At 39.9% G+C, this 20,704-nt stretch overlaps 3 protein-coding genes across 7 annotated transcripts in view; 2 read left to right on the plus strand and 1 right to left on the minus strand.

The window, feature by feature from the left end:
* PBLD (phenazine biosynthesis like protein domain containing) overlaps positions 1-20,704 on the plus strand; it is a 108,387-nt gene that overhangs the window by 28,725 nt on the left and 58,958 nt on the right. The window contains exon 9 of one of the 3 annotated variants that reach the window (XR_014956389.1): positions 1-20,704. This exon is cut by the window's right edge and continues 21,687 nt beyond it. The exons of the other annotated variants lie outside the window; for them this stretch is intronic. The gene's annotated coding sequence lies outside the window, so the exon portion shown is untranslated. 3 annotated transcript variants of the gene reach the window in all.
* The window catches only part of ATOH7 (atonal bHLH transcription factor 7), a 45,967-nt gene continuing 25,810 nt past the window's right edge, over positions 548-20,704 (plus strand). Inside the window, exon 1 of the mRNA XM_085583872.1 lies at positions 548-20,704. This exon is cut by the window's right edge and continues 21,687 nt beyond it. Within this exon, the coding sequence (XP_085439998.1) occupies positions 548-1,003 (456 nt within the window). The 3' untranslated portion in view covers positions 1,004-20,704.
* Positions 6,890-20,704, minus strand: part of MYPN (myopalladin) — a 70,760-nt gene continuing 56,945 nt past the window's right edge. For all 3 annotated transcript variants that reach the window (XM_085583843.1, XM_021529040.2, XM_085583841.1), the window contains 8 exons: positions 20,635-20,704; positions 20,040-20,189; positions 19,111-19,190; positions 18,499-18,625; positions 16,811-17,018; positions 15,932-16,097; positions 13,609-13,742; positions 6,890-11,638 (listed from right to left, as the gene is read on the minus strand). The exon at positions 20,635-20,704 is cut by the window's right edge and continues 152 nt beyond it. In XM_085583843.1, the coding sequence (XP_085439969.1) occupies positions 11,469-11,638; positions 13,609-13,742; positions 15,932-16,097; positions 16,811-17,018; positions 18,499-18,625; positions 19,111-19,190; positions 20,040-20,189; positions 20,635-20,704 (1,105 nt within the window). In that variant the 3' untranslated portion in view covers positions 6,890-11,468. The remainder of the gene's footprint in view (positions 11,639-13,608; positions 13,743-15,931; positions 16,098-16,810; positions 17,019-18,498; positions 18,626-19,110; positions 19,191-20,039; positions 20,190-20,634) is intronic.

Genomic DNA, 20,704 nt, shown 5'->3' on the forward strand with positions numbered 1-20,704 from the left:
TTTCTATAAAGCCTCGAGTTGTCCGCTCGACACAATCGTTGCTGGCCGGCAGAGCCAAGCAAAATCTCTCTTAGGAAGTCACGGCTGCAGAGCGCAACCCTTCACCATCACAAAATCCTCTCCTCAACTGAATCAGGACTTCTCTCATTTGAAACAGCCATTTGGAGCTGTTGTGCCTTTAATCCAGTAAGATCCTTCTTGGATTCAACAGACTGTTTTCTTCAGTAGCATAGGTTTTGAGAATGGATATTTCATTGTTTTCTCTCTCTCTTAGAGATTAAAGAATCTAAAAGAATGAAAGCGTAAGACATAAAAATGCTTCATCCTTTCTTTCAACGATAAGAAACGATTTTCAGACATTTCCAGAAGAACTTTTATTTTATTATATTTATTTTTTTAGAACCCAAGAAAAATACTCCATCATTTATATGGGAAGCAGATTCAAGCGGTACGAGGGTTACTCCACGAGTGCTTTCCTTACCACTTTTTTGAAAGCGAATTTTTGCTGGGTGATTTTTGTGCGTGTGAAAGTGAAGCTGCATCGAATATGAAAACCTGTAAATCCAGTCCCCTGGACCCAGTTGTGGAGCCAGACTCGCAGTGCAGAAGCGGAGCAGGCTGTGTTGTGAAGTGCAGCTCGGAAAGGATGGAGAACGCTGCCAAGAGGAGGCTGGCTGCCAATGCCCGCGAGAGGAGGCGCATGCAGGGACTGAACACGGCCTTCGATCGCTTGAGAAAGGTGGTTCCGCAGTGGGGGCAGGATAAGAAACTGTCCAAGTATGAGACCCTGCAGATGGCTCTGAGCTACATCATGGCTCTGACCAGGATCCTTGCTGAAGCTGAGAGGTTCAGTACTGAGCGAGAGTGGCTCAGCCTGCACTGTGAGCACTTCCCTGGAGACAGCTGCCACCACTACCCGGCACAGAAACCCACGGCGGACGGCAATCCTTACACACAGAGGGTGTTCAGCTACCACCCCGAGCACTTCCAGATAGCTAATTAGAACTTGTTGCCAGCTAAGAGTATGCAGCAGGCCAGATGTGTAATTTAATAATTAGCAAGAGTTAATCTGCTTGACTAAGGTAATATTGGCATTATAATAGCTCATTCTTGTTTGCGTCTTATAGTCATTTGGCAAAATAATTTTGCTCTGAGAACATAAAGTCAAAAGGCATTTAAAATGAATTAATTTATTTAATGCTGGTGGAAATTATACTTTTAATTTGAAATATTTCTGACAGTTGTTTCCTAGTTTATCTAGTGTATTTAATGCTTTAACTAAAGAAGTTTTGGAGGTTTTTTTTACTGTGATGAATCATGACAGTATTTCTACAGATCATGGGACAAGTTGACCCATGGTGTAACTAAATAGAATAGCACCATAAATGAACCTTATTCCATATTTTTCTTTTTATGTCAGCTTTAAAGTTGTTCTTTAGTGTCTTTTTGCATAAATGGTTCACATGGAAAAAGTTTTATAATGTATTGGAGTTCTAGTCCTCAGAGAACTAACTTTCTTAAACTTTGTAAGTTTGACATATGGGTTCCAAAGTTGTGTAGGTTTGCTTTAATCCAATTTATGGTGTCTCTTGTATGCTCAAAAAAGAGCTGGTTTCATGGAAGGAATGTTTTATTTTCAGTGATTGTAAAAACACGTGTGATTGTATACCATAAATGAGAACGCTTGTGTGAAAATAGTCTAAGCTTCTAGATTATTGTCGGCTTTAAATGATGGGATTTTATTTTTTAATCTTATGTTATCTGGAAAACAATAACAGATTTTGTAAATCTTAAATAAAGTGTTTCATATGCAATGTCCTCACCAAATACCTGAAATTCCTGCTCTAGGAATTACTTACTAGTGGATTTTCTACCCCAAATGTTACACAACTTCTATCACAATCCTGGCAGTTTAATGTGCTGAAGAAACAACCAGCAATTATATTTTCTTCCCAGTTACAGCGAGGAGTGTATTTTATGTGCAAATTTGGGGAAGGAACGATGGAGTATTTTTGCAGAGCAGTTGAGTTCAGTTTCAGCCCTGGTGATGTGCTGAGTGGCCTTTTGTTTACTTGCACTTTCACTTGTAGGGGACAGAGGGGTCCGGGGAGAAAAGGCAGAAGAGGAAAGGAGGTTGGGAAGATGGAAACACGAGGGGAGGAAGCAGACGTGGGGGAAGCAGACGTGGTTGTAGCAGGGTGCAGCGTCTGCGGCAGCAGCTCAGCTGTCGGTGCCTGGCATGGTGGCAGCGGACTGTGGAGCTGAAGGGTGTCACCCTGATTCTTAAGATTTTCTAAAGCCTTCTGAGTTTACATTCTGTTGGAGAACTTTCCCACACAATTTCTGTAAACAACATATTGTTTACATTCTTTTATGGGGCTGGACAAACTTGATGTACTAGTGGTTTGTCCAATGTCTTTGGAGAGGTGGCCCATTCACTCTCCAATCCAATGTCACCTTTGGGAAAGTATAAATGTCGGAGTCAGAGAATAAACTTTCTTCTTTACCTTGCAAATAGCAGGTGGCTCACGTCGTGCTTTCATGTGTCCTATAGCGACAGAAGGGTGCTGCTGCTGAGGGGAGATTCCAGAGAAAAGGCCTCCCTGGTGTTAGCCCAGAGAGAAGGAGACAAGCTGCTGTCCCACAGCAGCTGCTGGTGGATTTCCAGCAGGGAAGGCTTGCAGGTTCCCTGCTGGCTGCTGCCATGCCTCATAGTTTAGGATTCTTTCAAATGACAAATGAATAGCTTTGATAGGAGTTATTTTCGACAATTAAGCAGCTTTCAGAGGAGAACAAAGGCACGAAGAGGAACTAAGCCGTGTTTGGGGGGAGAGGGACTGCTTTAGGAGCCGTTCAGAGCAGAGTCTGCCCTCCCTGTGTGTCTGTCCCTCGCTAGGGTTCCACCCTGGTCACTGTTCAGGCTCCTGCCTCCCCTGCCCTGCGAGCGGCACGGTGCCTGCCACGGAGGATGGCTTCCAGGCTGGCTTAAACACACTGTGTATTCCGAGCAAGTCTCTCCTTTAAACACTGGCATTCAGGAATGCATTTCTAAATGCATCTTTAGCCTCTTTAAAGGTGATGAATAGTGTTAGTTATTAAAATGTGGGCTTTCTCTTTGTGTGAATTACGTTAGATCTTTATCGGCAAGCAGAAAGTGGACTCGGCCTCAGTGATATGAAGTCATGTTGTTCAGACAGTAGAAATTAATTGTTGTCCATCATATAGTCAAGTTAATACTGTGTGAATGTTACTTACCATTAAGTGGCATGTTTATGTATGTGATAACAATGAATACAGTTCTTAATTAAATAATGTGCTCTCTTACCCTAATGTGTTAGCTGTAAACCTCAGGTAGATACTGTCTCACCTGCACTGCTAACAGCAGTGGGTTTTCCATACTGAAACAGGAATTGCATGCAAATAAGTAATGTGATTATATGATACAGAAAGCTTGCCTAAAGCTGAGGTGCAAAGGGGAATACAGTAGAACAGGATAAATGCCAGGGTAGAGTGCAAGAACACTATTGATGCTTCTGTGCTACTGGCATATGATTTGTTTTTGTGGGACATGACATTGCAGTAATTCAGCTAAAAGTACTTAACAGCCATTTCTCTTCCAATTTTGTTTCTTCTATGCAGCTTTGTACTTTATTTTCTACTGCATATGATGATATAGTTAAAAAAAATAATGGACTAGTGTGCAGGGAATGGTTAAATGGTAATAAACTTACATAAAGAGGAACAAAGCAACACAAGCCATAAAATATCTGTGCTCATGTTACCAAAAGTTCTTAAGAATTGAAACTGAAGTCCTGCAAAGTACTTCAGTGCAGTTTGTAGGTAATGAGCACTTATAAATCAGGTCTCTGCTTCTGATCAATATGGTTAAGGTTATAATCCCAATCCCCTGTAATCCCTATTATCTTAGATTTTGTTGTGCTAATGGGGCATGAATGTTTATTGATACCTTTATTTATAATTAATAATATTGCTGCTGGGGAAATTGTGATTTTATCTAATGTTGTACTGGTTTTGTTTCTTGGGAGGGTGCAGTGCTGAAGTTCGGATTTTCAGTTTACTGTAGTAGTGAAGGGAGCAGGGTAAATTCTGTGTAGTGCACAGACAGCTGTCTATTGATTATCTGCCAAAGCCTTTTGGAGAGTGAGTTGAGGTGATGGGAAAGTTAGATCATTAAAAATTCTGAGTGCAGTTTGAAAAGCAGATAATATCCAAGCTGGTTGGGACTTTTCAAACAAAACAACTATTCAGTAAATGATTGATTTCTTTTAATAGCTTTCCTTTACAAATACTTCAGTGATATTTGTGAAATGCAAAAGTGATTGTTTGACTTGGGTTTGATTATTGCTTCCAAATATTTGTTCCCCACTGACTTTTTGATGCTGGTCAGGTAATGGCTCTGAGCCACCTTCTGTACTGGACTTTGCTGGTGTGGGCATTTTGTGCTCGCTCCCCTTATATAAGTATGGCTTCTATTAGGCCTCCAAATAAGCCAGAGCTCAGATGCTCAGAGCTTGGTGTATTCTCAGAGGCTGAGTTTTGTCTGTCCATAAATCTTTGTCCCACTGAACAGTGCAGTGCAAATCTGAAATACTTCTGTTTGTACTATCAGTACTACATCTGGTCCATCTGTCCAGTTATCACTGTAATTGTAGAACCACGTTATTGTGGGAGCTTTGGGGATGACAAATGCTTGCTTCATTAAATATGTCTTGCATACTTTACATATATGTGTTTCACTATTGAAACTCAGTGTGAAATTCTATGAACTGTTTGTGGGAAATTAACCTCTATTTTTCTGAAAGGACTTTCTGCAGGGTTTTCTATTTGAAGCTACAGGTACTGTGCTTTTGTGATTCTTCTAATCATATCACCCTGTTTTGACATGCCCAGAGTTATTTTTGAGCTTGGAACTAGAGTAACATTTTTAACTGCAGTGACTTTGCAGCAGCTGAAAGCAGAATTAGGGTAGCACATTCCCAAAATGTGTGTTAGCAAAAAAAAACTCAAGTGCCTTCTTCCTCATTATCAACATGTTTTAAACTTCCATTCATCCCAATTTTTTAGGCTTTTGTCTTCCATCTCACCATTTATGAGGTATTTAGTGCACAGACCATCTTGTACTATATGTACACACAGGGCAAGTCTCAGTTCTTGACTAGAATTCTGAAATGGTGCTACAGTACCCATTCTTCACAGTAATAATGTCCCTGACCTCAGCTGTACATTTGTAAAGTCAATGGCAGTGCAGCTTCCTCCTGTGGGGAAGCATGAGTATCATTAGGTATTTCAATATTTAACTCACTCCATCTATATTGTTAAGTAAAATTTTCTGTGAAAAATATTTGTGGAAGTCCCTCCTGTGATGGGATTCATTAGGAACTAATTTTAAAAAGTGCTGTTTCCAGGCCAAAGGAATTGATTTGCCAAAGGAAACTTTTGCCTTAACATAGGTACCCTTACTCTTGGGATTCCAGCTATTTGAGCTAAGCAATATGGATATGGTTCTCTGTAGTTTAGGAGTGAAATTTAACCAGAGTTTTAAAATAATACATGGAAGAGCTGCTTTTTCTCTAAGTATGTTTAGCTCTTCTATTTCTACAAGATATCCAGGGGAAAAGACCAAGTGCACTGAGGATGAAGACATGTTTATTTATGGAGAAGCAGTCCAGTGTTTCTTCTACACAGATATCTTAAAAAAATATTCACCTGGTACTCGTGCCACTTCTTAAAAATTCTCTATATTTTAAACTTTAATTACATGTCAAGCAAACCTGGCTTCAAAACCTCTAACCAGCCCCATGTGTAATATTTAAATGTCTCTTCTACTAAAGAGTACATTTTCATATCATCTACTAATTTGTGGTTCAGTTTTCATTTGTGCAGAAATTAGCATGCAAAAGATACCTTACTAAATTTGCTTGAAGTGTCTGCATATGTAACACCAAGGAATAAGAAATTCATTTTTGACTGGCTTTCTGCAGCCTGGGGTGCATAGTAATATTTTTTCTAATATCTCAGATTGTCTTCAATGTTTTTTCCATTTCCTTACAAAACTGTGTTTCCTGTTGCTAACAGACTGTGCTAACTCACAAAGGATGCTCAGTTTCTGAACAGAATTCCCACTGGCATAAATGGAGAACTCCACTTAAATTCACATACATATGCCCCAAGATTTCTTTTGGTTATGCAATAAATGGTTTCTTATAATGGACTTGATGTATAAAGGCATTAATAGAAGCAACTTGTGCTGCTCAGATGATAAGATGTGAAGGAACTACTTCAGCTCACAGAGCTGTAGCTGAGCTAAAATGCTTTTAAGAACATTTCCTTTGACCTGGCAGGCACAAAAGTACATGGAAATCAGGTGGGAATGGAGAAACACGGTTACATGGGAGTGCAGAAGTGGGCAGGACTCATCCTTTTTTTGGTCCTGTTCTCTTCTCTACCTGAGCTATGAGATCCACATTCCTTCAAGAGTTTGGTTTGGTTCTGCAGCTTATTTAAAACCCATTCCAAACTGTACCGATGGACCCTTACACAAAAAAGATGCTCAATTATTTGTGTTGAAGGCATGCAGAGCGAAGAGGGAACTTCAGTGTGGTTTGTGTGTTTGAGTTGCCCTCATTCAGCTTTTTCCTGTTCAAGTGCTGGATGCACAGCCAGGGTTGCAAAGATCAGGGCTCTGTGCCAGGCCCCTGTGCCTGCAGCACGGGAGCTGCAGCAGGGCTGCTCTGGAGGCAGCACACAGGTATTCCAGGGCACAGGGGCCAGCTGACCCTGAAGGAATTTTTGAGACACCATGGAGTTCAGCTATGGCACACTGTAGGTAGGAGCATGTTTTAAAAAATTTTAAAATGGATACCAAGAATTGTTTAAAAAAGCAACAACTTTATTTCACAGCTACCTACTAGAAGAATTGCTAGTATATAACTTGACAATATTTATTATTTTCTTCTAAATAATGTAGTCTGATTTTATTAATCAGCTGTCACAGCAAAGTTCTGAGAAAACTTCTGGCACTGTTGCACATTTTCACAATTATTTGAACATGTGAAGGACACAGTCTTGTATGCAACTCTGAAGCATTTATTTAAGTTCAGGTGAGATGAAGGGAAATACAAAAACAGGCAGGTGGGTTTTTTTTCCTTTCACATGCAGTTAAAATATACTGTAAAACTGATATGAGCATTTTTCTTCCCAGTGAGAATGACTTTGGAAAAAAAATTAAAAATATCAACTTTAATCAGGAAGAAATATTAACTAGAATGTTAAGGCTCAAAGTGAACATTTTTGTATTGGAAATAATAAGGCAACTTTCAATTAATCACTTACTCAGTATTAACAATATAAATATTTCATTAGGTTTTGTAAAGACGTTTTTCAGAAACTAGTGCTTTTAAACCTGGTAGCATTAAGAACACAGTTCTTAAATGAATCTGTATCCCAGATTTATTGGTTGAAGAACCTACAATTGCCATAAACAATTGGGACTGGCAGTTGTTTGCATATTGAGATGAAAACTGCAGACTTGGGTTTTCCTTTTTGCAGTGTGTGCTCTCATCTCCTCATGTTGGCAGATGTGAGGCATTCAGAAGGGTTGCTCCACCTTCCATGTGGAAGCAAGGAACTCAGTCCAGTGGTTTTAAGGAAGGAGGTCCAATGATATCAGTGCAGCCCCAAATGTAATGCTGCTGTAAGCTGGGTTTGCATCAATTTGGACCAAAAGTTTAAAGCAAAAAGAACACTTTTTGAAATAGAGAATTGCAGCACAAAAGATGTCATTTCTGCTCTAGTGTGCAATATACCGTGCCTCTGATTGGTTGTATACAAAAGCAGGACTAGGAGGAAATGGGAAACTAAATAAACCTACAAGATTGTGCATCTGTGAACACTTGAGAGGTTACAAACGTGGGCGTTTCTGTATCACATTTATACAGAATTATGCTCCACATTGTGGTGGTTTCATGGATTTTGGCAGTTAATAACTAACAGTGACTTTAGTGGAAGGTCTAACATGAAGTTCTGTTGCTGCAGTAGCCTGTCTTGAATGAGAGAATGAAAAGCTGTGAGTGAAAGCTGTGAAAGTGTGAAGTGGAACTGGTTATTCAGTGAAGAGCAGCAATGAGCAGCCAGGCTGTTCAGGAGGGAACAGAGTGGCTCCAACACATCCTGACATGGGGTGGCAACATAGGGCTGTCCTGCTCTCCTTCCTTTCCACAGGCTTTTTTCTCATGTCTTTTCCACCACTTAACAGCACAAATGTAATTTTGCTGTCTTTTTCTTGCAAGTTCTTCCTTCTGATGAGCACATCAATAGCACCTGTGAAAAGCATTGGCATCCATTCCCACAGGCTGCTTTTACAGGCTCACTGCGTGGGCTCAGCACATGCAGAGGAGAGATGTCCTCTAGCAGTTAAGGAACAAAATGTAACAACAGACCATTTGGGATCAGAGTGTGACTTTGTTTTTATCTGAGCTACTGAAAGGAATTGAAATTGCTGACATCTGCATTTTGTAGGGAAATGTGAAGGGTTTTGATCTTTTTGCTAGGAAATACTGTATAGGAGAGACTATTACAGTTCAGCTAACACATTTTTGGTGATCTGCCTTCCATAGCCTGACTCACACTGAGATTTCTGGGGCCCCTTCTTGGATGACTTGAATGACAGATCTTTGGGAAAAATCTTTCAGCTTCTTGTCCTCCCACTTCCGAAAAACAGAATGGACATTGTAAGAAACATTGTACCACATAATGGTCAGCATGTCAGCTCAGGTTATAATGATGTGAGTTTGGGGACACTCCACTGGTATTGCAGAGACATGGTTTGCATGTTTGCACTGTGCACTTTGTTATTTAATTTGCATTGAGTTTTTGGGTGTGATGTCTGATGCTGTAAAATGTGAAAACCACTGCTGCTGTCAGTAATACTGGTCAGTGTGATTCCAGCCCTGGTAACCAGGTACTTGCCAGTGGGGAGTACTAGCATTCCTTTCCCCCACACTGTGTGAAGAACTCTTGTAGCTGGGCTTGCCTAATGGGTTAGATTCCAGCAAAAAGGAAAAGTTTGTGCATGCTTGAATTCTTAGTTTCCACTCAGCTGACAGATAACTTAATCCAGGTAGGATATCTAGACAGGCAGTGGAAAATAAAATAATTTAGGAAGCAAAGAGTGTTTTACGTCTGAAAAAAGCTCAGGGGTCATCTGGTCCAACCCCTCACTCCCAGCCAGGAAAAGGGCCCATGGGGGACTTGCAAGCAGGCAATCTCTTGACTGAGCTTGTGCTTAGGGATAAAGCCTGATGACCTGGAATACTTGAGTTCAAAACCTACTCTCTTTCTGACATGATGGGAAGAACAGGGCTGTAGATGTGAGTTTGATCTTTTGTGTCTTAATTTCCTACCTTTCCATTTCCCAACAGCACTGAATTAAGCAAGTAAAATTCAATAACTTTTCTTGGATTATTTTTCCAAGAGTAACTAATATGGGAAACTTGAAATTTTGGGTGTAGTTTTGGAATCCCTAAGGCATCCTAAAAACCAAATGAAGGTAATAGGAGCAGTAGATTTTCTATCCGAGAAGATCAGAGCCACATTATGTCTTAAGTTCTGCATCTCATTACTGAAATCACTTAACTCAATGCATCGCTTTCAATAGCCATGAGTTTTATTTTGATTTCCAGGGAAGAGGTACAATGTGGGCAATATGCTTTCCCTTGGAAACACCTGTACCTTGTTTTAACTCTTGGGATAAGATTGTTTTACGTTTCTGGTCTGTCCAGTCTGGATTGAATTGCCTGAGATTGCTAACAAAAGTGTAAGAGTTATAATGATGGTTTTGTTTTATGGTGTTCACTCAGGTGGGAAGAAAACATGACATGAAATTCACTTCCTCTAAATCCTGAGGGAATCAATAGTAAGGAACAACAGAAGCTCTGTTTATGGGAATCTCAGTGAAAGACATTATCTTTCTCAGTCTCTGGCTATATCCAATATTATTTTGCTCTTAAGATAACTCTTCATTGTTTTCTTTGCACATGGAGTTTTTGAAAGCTAAAATTTTAAATTTGAAGAATCCCCAAACATAGTCAAAAATGAAAGTATCTATTAATTTTTTTTTTCATCTCTGTGACTTTCTTTGATCATGACTTTGTTGCATTCTGCAGCCATGTTGAAAGCAGTAAGTAAGAAGTGCTTGAAACCATTGTCTAGAGAGAGGGTTAGCAGTGATATAAAGATGCAGGAAAACATATTAAACATTCACAGATTCTAACAGCTGGGGGTATTAATATAATTGTATAGATGCCAAATATATTTAAGTCAATCATTAAGTGCTGTCACTTAACACCTTCCTTTGGGCTTTCATTAATTTGCCTTATTTATTGTTACTGTTGTTTTTTTTAGCTTTTTACATATAACTGCTGCTTAACTTCGTAACTTTTGTATATTAACAGAATTTTCTGTCTTCCTATTAGCCACTACCCTTGTGATTGTTTCCTAAATGGTGGCAAAAATATACCAGGTCATAATTCCTTTCCATTTAGCCATAAAATGAGCTAGATGATAGATGCACATTGAAAATCAGGAAAATTAGACTGATATTTAAAAGCCATGAAGGGACAAGTTTGGTATGATCCATGTTGAAGTCAGAGGATCACTAACATGGGAAAGAAAAAGTATGAAGCACATCTGGTAAATAGTTTCAGTTATGGGCTCAAGAGAACATGCTTCAGACAAGAGGAATTTCCATTTCCTATGCACCTTATGCACATGCCTTGTACCTTATTCAATGAACCCTTACACCAAGAATACACAGTTCATAGAGTACACACACACACAGATATAAATATTTAGGGTATACAGCTGTACCTACATAAAATGCTATATTTACCTAGTCTGGAGTTCAAAAATTCTAGAATAGGCTGGCATAATAATAATAATAGTATATAAAAATGAGTTACATCTTTTCGATTTAACTTGTGCTTCTTGATTATTTGGCATGTTTTTTAAAATTACATTCAAAGTTTTGTTGTTTACCCTCATTCAGGATTGATGTTATTGTAATGTCAGTGTTTTCACTGGCAGTATCCCAGCTAATCATCATCAATCCTTACCATGGCAGCTACAGTGCAGTAGCTCTAATTCAAGAAGTAAAAGTGGTATTGGCTTTTAGGTGCTGAAAACTATGTTGACTATGTAATTCTTAGCAAACTACACAGTACTGAATTTATTGCACAACACTCCATACCACAATTATCCTGCATTAAAATCATATGCAAAAGTCTTGTATGATATATTGCTTGCATCATTTGCAGCAGCAGAACACTGAATTACCAACAAGTTGCTTGTAAACCTTGAGCATCGTGAGTTGTACCTCTTTTGTTTTTATTATTTAGTTTTTCACAGTTCTAAGTATCTCCGCAGGTGCAACTGGAACAAGTGTTTGTTTTTCAAAGTTCTTCACTCTCCACCAACTTTTGGGCTGGGGATGAAAACAGCACAGGGCTCTCAGGAGCTGGAAAGGCAGAGAAGATGTCGAGTCCTTGGCTGCTGAGGTTCGTGTAGCGGCTGCCCCCGGGCCGGAGCTTCAGTGCTTGTGGAATTTGACGGTGCCACTGAGCTGCAGCAACAGAAACACAATGGGCTTTATAAACCTCCAGTTTGGGTCACAAACAAACCGTGGAAATCAATCCACACACCCGGAAAGTTGCTTCCAACATCCCTGAAGAGAGCACAGCATTGGTCTTCCTGGGTTAGGGTCTGTTCTTTCAAATATTATCATTGGCAATGTTTGTATGTTCAGCAATTCTGTAAGATTTCCCCCCCGTTCAATTCCATGGCAATGTTTGCATGGATTTCACAAAGTCACAAATTTAATGATTGAATCTTTGGAGCCTTCTCCAAAACTCTTGCAATCAAAACTAAAAACATAGCTAGATAGCATGAACAGAGATGGACAAAGTGGCCAAGGCTCTGATTTTGTACTGTTTCAGCCTCTGCATGGCTTTTCTTCAAAGAAGTGCTTACAATCTTTATTGCCATAGTAGTTAAAGTTACTAACGTGTTTTCTAGATATTTTTTTTAAATACTAAAAGGAATGTAATCCAAAGACACATATTCAATAATTTTAAAGTACCATTCTACATGTTGCCATATGAACATATGCTACAAATACTGCTACAATTTTGTAAAAATATTGTATTGCATAATATCTAGTAGTTGTTATCCCTAAAACATTTCAGACAAGGGAAAATTATATTGTCTTAGCCAGTGTTTATCCGTACAGGTCTGCACCCAAATTAGAGATATATATCTGTCAACAGTTAAAAGGAAAGGGTATGAAAATGGAAATCAAGCTCAGGCTCCAATGCTATGAGGGAACTTAGTGTGGGAGAAAACAATCTACATGTTAAGCATTGATAAGAAATGTCTTTCCATGCTGAATTTTGACCCTATCTGGAAATATTTTAAAAAGAACTTCCTTTTTTCTTGCAGTGCCCAATTTGTTTCTACTTGTATTGATTATTTACTCATTATTATTTTTCTTTGCGTGCAGAATTGTAAGTATCAGACCTCACCTTCAATCTCTCTACTCCACCCATTCAAAATAGCATAAAGAAAAATTACTTCTGTCACTCACTTTAGGGTGTGAGTTGCATATCTTAGAAAATGTGGTTGGAATTGGGAAACATTTCTTGATTTCTGTATTTTTCCTGTTTGTGTCTTGAATCCTTGAAAATTTATGTCTTTCAACTTTTAGATACCTAAGGAATTTAAAAATTTTGTTTCACCTTTCTTAAATCAGCCTCTCCCTAGCCCTCTCTTGAGCCTTCCATTACTCTTGCCCATATCACCACAAGGTGGCAGGAGGCTGACAGAGATGCACTGGTGCCTTACTTCTGATAATTAGGCAGGGTTTAAAAACCAAAATGGAAATATGAGTTTGGAAACAAGGGCTCTTTGTTTTTTTCTTTTAAGGGTCTGGTTCTAATCCAACCAGTTTGTGGAATATATACATATAGATACAATCCAGTTTGTGGAACATGCTTTCTGTTTTAATATGCTGCTTAAGTGATCAAATACTCTGCTTTTTCTATTCCATCTTGCAGAGATAACAGTTAAATGATGTGCTGTAGCTCTTGAGGTGGGCCCGGGCCTTCTGAGTCCTAGATAAATGTATGGGATGTAAAGTAGCCCCTATCAGCTAGGCTTGCTTTGCACCCCCATGCTCTGTGGAAGAAGGGATCCACTTTCTTGTGTGCAATTCATTGCTCTGTCAGGTCAGGGCTGTAGCACAGACTTGTTAGAGGCAGTAGAGTTAAAGTTCAACTTGAAAATATATGCTTATGTGTCTAGAGATTCTGGGAGGTGGAAAACAGGAGTAGAGAATATTGTGCAAAACTTTGGTGTTTTGTCTTTACTCTCCCTCCTGCCAGTGCAGCAGGGCTGGTTTGGCCATTTAGCTGTATGGTTTTATCTCTTCTGGGGCCTTAGGAAGCTGTGGCCATGCTGTAACACTGATTTCTAACCCATGTCAAATGCAGACTAAGAACCAGTGGGGCCCTGTTTTCTTTCCCAGCCAGTACCCACCATATATGTCAAGCCGAGCAGTACAGGAGACAATGCCAGCTTCGTTCTTTGCAGACAAGGTGTACCAGCCAGCATCTGCTTTCTTGGCAGGCTGGATCAGGAGGCAGACATATCCTGTTGTATCTTGATGCATGCTGGAAAACAAGTGTTTGGGAATTAGTATTTCTCAAGAGAACATCAGCTTTTAGATTTTAAAATATGTATATTAAACATGAAACAGATACGTTGTCATCTTTACTCACAAAGAGGTAGCAGTCTATAGTCAATAGATTTGCTTTCAGTATGGCCTCAAACAATGATCAGGAAATCTCAGATCTGTTCTGGCTCCTCTCAGTTGTGCACAGCCATGGTGTGACTGTGGGAGCTGAGTTGTTACTCTGTATTTGTTAATATTAATGTTATTTATTGAATGCTAATGAGCTAAACCTGTGCAGCAAAGCTGCTGCAGAATCATACTGTATTTTTCCCAGTTCAGAAGCTGGAAAAAGAACATAAAATACCAAGAAGACTTGTACAAAGTTGTGATTTTTTTACAACAGCAGCTAGAGCCAGTTAGAAACTTTCTTTGGGCATGCTTTTCCATGAGAAAATGACCAAGTGGGAAAATCAGAAAGATTTGTTTAGCCAGCACGCTGAAAGAAAGCTACTTGATTGTTCCCTCCACTTCCTTTGCTCTCCAGTGATCTAAGACTTTGTGGCTGCACTTTCCAGGGAAAACCTTTCAGCAGGATATAACAGAAGTGAGACTCCTCTGCTCTCTAGGCTGAGGCTGGTCCTTTTTATCAACCCAAGTGTTTCTCTCATTATAAAGGAAGAGGTGTGAGATGAGCACTTCAGAACACTTGAAGTTCCAGGATGTTCTGAAATTTGAAATTTTGGTTCCTTATGAGCTAGAATGAAACCACGGGCTTGCAGGACAAGAGGACATTTTGTGCTCTAATAAAAAAGGGAGCATTTCACCCTTTGTTCCCTGCATTACACGATTTGCCTTGTGCTGGGGGTGCAGTAGTGCAGGAGCTGGGGTGTGTCCTTGTTGCGGTACCAAAACCTCTCTTGGCTTCAGGCAGGAAGGCAACAGTGAGACAAGATAGGGACAAGCAGGGACGATGCTGCCCGTGGGTCTGTGCAGAGCCACTGGAAGCCTTTGGGGTTTCTGGTCTCAGCTGGCTGAAATAGCAGAGCTGTCACAACTCTTACGCTTGCTCCTGGCACTGTGGGGTGTGGAGGTTTCCATTCCTCTGCCGAGCTGAAGCAAAAATTTGTTTTCTAACCTTTTGTGAAACAACTGGAAATACAAAATCCCTATGAAATGGGAACACATATATGGTGTAATCTATGAATTTGCTAATGGCAGACTCAATTCCCTCCTCCAGATTATCTATAGAGATATTAAACAGGACTGGGTCCAAACCATATAGACTATAGGCTGTAGAAGGTCAGGGTTAGGTGGGGTTTTTGGAGAGGGGCAGCAATCTCTGGGTGGGAACAGGGTGACCACTAGAAGAGTTTTCTAAGAATGCTTTCCCTTGTGCCTGGTGTCCATCCCTAACAGACGCTGCTGCAGAGCTGCTTTCTGTGCTGATGGCCTGCAGGGCTGTGTGTGTGAAGGGTGGTACTTCTTGGAGCTCATCTCAAAGATCCAGTGGCTGCATCAAGTTGTTACTTGGAACCAAGTGAAATTAAATACTAAAAATCAGATATATGCTGAAGTAGAAATCTTAAAAAAAAGAAAGCACTTCATTTATCATTTATAATTACAGCCAGGCACATTATTTCATCAGCTTTTCTTTTGCAAAAATTTAAAAAATAGTGATGCATTGACTGCAAGAGCCAAACTTCAATTTTTTGTATTTTGTAAGTATGGATCAAAGTCTTTACTTTTGTTTGTGACCAACTTTGTTAAGTTTCTCTATCTGACATGATAAATTCTCTATTATCACATACTCTGGGGCACTGAAACTGTTCTGAGTTTGAATTCATACCTAGTTGGAACTAAACTGGGAAAGAATAGCTTAGAGAGAATAAGGTGCTGAAATGCACTAAAATGCCATATCAGGGTATGTTTGATAAGGAGATCCATTCCCTCTGGCAGGCCTGTGGCCCACAGGCTCTGTCCCCACTCTCTGAGGCAGGGGTGCATCATGCCTTTGTTCTGAACCAAGGAAACTGCCATTGTACACCCCACAGGGAAGCAAGATCTCTACAGCTTTCTGTGGGTGAAAGCAGTTGTCACAAAGCACCACCATCTGTACTCATCACAGAGGCTTTCATGGAAACAGTCCAGCCACAAGAGACTTCAGGCATGGGTGTTATGGTGCAGTACCTCATCCTCTCTCTGTTTGATGGGATGGTCTCGTTGTCCTTCTTCCAGTAAAACACGGGAGGTGGCATTCCCACCACCCTGCACTCCAACCTGACAGGATAGCCTTCTGGAACACCACAGTTCTGAAGCTTCTCCAGAAACATGGGGGCTCTTTTGACTTCCTTTGCTGGAAAAAGAATTGTTCGACAACAGATATTTTATTCTTTGTTTCTCTTTGGATAGTATGGGAGAACGTGATAAAAATGATTCTTGTGATACCAAAATAGGTTGTGAATTTTTAGTGGGATGTTGGAAGGGAAGTGAAATGCCATGACATAGCCTCTGTAAGGGAACGTAAAGTAAATAATAGGCAGAACTGAAGTTCGTAAAATAATATATGCATGTCTAATAGGTCTAAACATACAACCATTGCAGAAAATTAATGCTAGATTTATAAATTTCAATGTCTCACATACTTTAGGGCTTTATTAAAGAGCAGTATTCAGATTTAATTTTTGTATTTAAAACCGTTTTTAAACCAATAAAACCTGGGCTGAAATCTGGGATACCTCAACATATATATTATGAATTCAAACCCTAAGCATTTTTTGGGGAGAAAGTTAAGAATGTCATTTTGCCCAGACAAGAGAGGATGGGTGATAATGAGGCAGAATTCTTATGGCTTACTCTCTTGGTAACAGGAGTGCACTCATCTGAGAACCAGGTACATTTCCCTCTATCAGCTGAGGAGGGAAATATATATAGAAAAATTACCTATCTGTATCTACAGCTGTTGGATTTTCCTACTCTCAAGGCATTAACTATCTATAATTGTTTGTAGGGAAACAATATAAGGTAAGATAGCTTAATCACTGAGATGAGTTTTTCAGTGCCTCTTACCTACAACGGTGAGCTCCAGACTGAATGAATTCTGCCCCGTTTTGTTAGTGGCAAGGCAAGTGTAGGTCCCAGCATCGCTTTGGGAGAGAGGGTCGATGAGCAGAGAGTGCACGCCGGTCTCTCGGACCAGCATCTTGTGTCTGCCGTCCGGGAGCACGGGTTTGCCGTTCAGCAGCCACGCCAGGTCTGGAGTTGGTAACCCACTCACCTAAGAGACAGGGAGACAGCTCCAGACAAGTGTCCAACTGGCAGAGAGAGGTTAGGAAATTCAGAGCTAAGCCTTTTCACAAATGCCACCTGAATCGTGCCAAAAGCTAGACCAGGAAGATTTCTTTAAAAAATTCTTTCTCAGATTTTGTTTCTCTGCTGACGGCTTCCGAAAGGGAGAAACCCAGAAAACAAACAAGTAAAAAAGATTTAAACGTACATGAAAGATCTACATTTTCTCAGTCAGAAAGGAAGAAACTTAGTTTGAAATATAAGATTCACGAAAGACTCTTAATAATCTGCTAGTTTTCCTTTTTTTGGTGCTGAATAGAAATCAAATTGTAAAATACTACAGAGTTTAACACAGACAAAAAAAGTTCCTTACAAATTACTTTGTATTTGGTAAAATTTGATGAGTGATATAACACTTCATAGCTGTTAAACTTGCATCCTTTAGAACATTACAAATTAAGTATTTTTTGAAAGATTAGACTGTGTTGTAGTATTAAAAACCTTTTCAACAGGGAGCAGTATTTACTCACATCTAAAATACTGCTTTCCAAACATTTTACAAAGCAGAGAAAGAGGGAAGTGGAACTTCTCTGAGTGAGGACTGCTGTCTCCCAGGTCTGTGCAGTGCCAGACATGCTTTAAGGCTTCACAAGCTCTGCCAGGATAGCAGAGCTAGGAATAACCAAATTCTCTGGCATGCTCCATGTAAACTTAACGCCATGAATTAAGTAGTAATGAGTCTTGCTCATCTTCAGGGCATTAACTTGTGCCTCAGAGCTTCTACCCTCTTCAGGGTAGAGGTCAGTGTCAGCCCTGCCACCTTTGCTGCACTGAAGGGACTTAGAGGGGTTCCAGAACAGGTTGGAGCAGATGTTGCTCCCAAAGGTGTTCAGTAACAGGATGTTCACTCTGTGTACCCTAACGTCTGTCAACTCTTTCATGCCAAGGTTCCAATCAGCAAATGGGGATGTTTCTGCCTCTATGCATGCTGGGGAAGCGTAAAATGAACTGGCTCAGTTTGCTCTTTTCAGGGAGTGTTCATCTTCAGTAATTCAGTCCAATACAATGGGAACATTTGTTTGAACACAAAGCAACGTGCTGCATCCTCTCTTTCTCATGGCTTTGTGCTATTCTGGATTATGTTAAGAATCTGACAATGGAGAAGAACTTCTGGAGTTCATACTGGTAAAGAAGGACAGAGTGAACATGTCTAATAATTTGAACAACCTTGTAAGTGAACCTTCTTGTTTCTGGGTTGTGTTTTCTCTGTTCTTCATCCCATAGAATATTTGTTCAAAAGAAATCCCTGGAATCAGCTCAGAGACAATGGCATTAAGAAATAGTTTTTAAAATGAGATACTGAAACCTGAATGGAAAATGTTCATGCATGCCATACATGCATGCAAACAAGTAGCAATGCATGTACAGAGGTAGGGAAAGTGAGAGTGAACAGAGGAACCAGTTAGTACCTTACAATCCAACCTACAGAGTCGCCCTTCATGTGCCACCATGTCACCTGGAGCTTGTAGGAAGTATGGCCTGAAAAAGTGTTCTTGAACTGCCTCTTTGTCTCCCTCTGGCACCCGGGGTCGTGTTCTGCAACACAAAAATCACACGTGTGTGTTTGGAAGGCAATTTTTTTTACTAATGTTTAAAAAAAAAGGAAGAAATTGAGGAAAAGGATGGAGAGATAGCTTGAGTTACATAAAAGGGCAGCAAGAAATGGACTGATTGTTATTTAATTCTTGCATATTTTCCCTTTAGAAAGATTATAAAGTTAACTATATCATGTAGTATCCTTGGATTCCCAAGCCAGCTTTTGCTTCTTTTTGCTTTTTTTGGCTGAATTTCTTTTTGCTAATCTTGTCTTTAGCTCCACTACAACAAGTAAATGAAATTGTACTCAAACTTCCCTGTATTTGAGGATGACCTTCAAAAACATAGAAGTGACCTGTTGGGAGGGAACTGCTGCTGTTATTTCCATTTTATGACTGAGAATTGAAGTTCAATGAATGCAGTGGTTATTTTGGATGCCTTCAGTAAAAAGCATAAAGAAGGTCTGCAGGACTTTTTTCTTTCACCTGTGAGGCTGAGTTGTGGATATTCGTCCCCGAAAAGGGACACTCTGAACCATCAGGTGTCCTGAACAACTGATCCTCCCCTGCAATTCACAATGGAAACAGAATTAATAGTTGGTTAATGGCTTATTTAATTTTAAAGCATAAATATTGAACTCTTACAGTGCATTAGGTTTTATTTTTATAAAGTAGCTGAACTATAGTGAGAATACCATTTCCCTAAAGCAAATGCTTTCAGCCTGCAGTTGAGGTAGGGGTTTCTCAAACTCTTCCAGGCTGTGGCAATGCATTTAGCAGTGGTGCCTGTCCCTGCTTATTTATTCATGCCACAGGTACTGTCTGCTACTACCTTTGGACTGGTCTGCTTTAAAATGCAGACATACAGAAACTGAAAATGAAAATATTTTTTAAAAAGAGAAACATTAAAACTGGAAAAAGATGCCTGATGAATATACTTCTAAATAAACAGCTAAGCTAGCACATGGGGTCAAGGAGAATGGTGTAAGGGAGTGAGGCTATTTGCAGATCCACATCTTTGCATCCTGGATAAAGAATATAATTGTGTTTGGTAACAGTTCCAAATTTAATGTAACTATTTGTTTGTTCCTGCTCTCTTCTTTCTGCCTGAAAAATCATGCCTGTCTTGTCAGCATATCTCAAAAGGTACCTATCAGCAACAGAGAGTGGAAAGGAGTTAAGGCAGGAATTACTAATATGAAAAATTGTCCTTAGTGCTTTTGACTCTCTGTGTGGCAGGAGAGTAGTTTCATCAGTCATCTTTATATGGTTTCCTCTCCTATGCTCTAAAGCACCTGATTTGTGATAAAGTCACCACTTGATGTCATAGCATGTGGCCTAATTTGTGTTCTTATTAACGTATATTAGAAAAAGATGAAACAAGGATTTCTGTAAAAGAAAATAAAACACCTTACTTGTGGGTTTGCAGCCATAATCGTGTAGTTGCCATCATCATCATTAGTAGCAGCTTCAATATGCAAAGAACATGTTCCATCTTCTTCTCTGTTCATTTTGAAATGTGTGTTTTTCTTTGAAATCTGCTTGCCATCCTTGAACCAGTAGACCTGTAGTGATCAGACACGCCCCCATGACTTAACAGTGACTAGAAAAATAACCCCAGTTGAGCGAGAGCTAATTAAATTTTAGAATATTAAAAACTTTGCAGATCAGTTATACTGTGAAACAGCATGATTCCAGGTTGAGCTCAGGAAGCTGCATATCATAGCTGGGCCTGTCATGCTCTCTTTCCTTGGCTCTAGGCACGTTATTGGTTAGATCAGTTCTCATCTTGCTGGGAAGTTCTGGGGTTTTATGCTGTTCTGTGTCTCCTGGAGTCAGGTGGTTGGACCTCAAGGCCTGATGCATGCTCAGGAGCAGATAGTGTTATTTTAGAAAGGTGGGGGAAATTTTTCATTTGGGAGCTCTCTCCACAGAGCCTAGGAGGGATGAACAGAAACTAGTTGGGAGTTGGGCTTTGTTCCTTTAGCAGTTACAGTGAGAATGACGTACCTTGGGAACAGGTATTCCAACAATTTTGCAGGTGAATGTAATAGGGAATCCTTCCATTACCCGAAAGTGC

This window comes from Lonchura striata, chromosome 6 (genome assembly GCF_050655825.1).
Source record: "Lonchura striata isolate lonStrDom1 chromosome 6, ASM5065582v1, whole genome shotgun sequence".
NCBI lineage: Eukaryota > Metazoa > Chordata > Aves > Passeriformes > Estrildidae > Lonchura > Lonchura striata.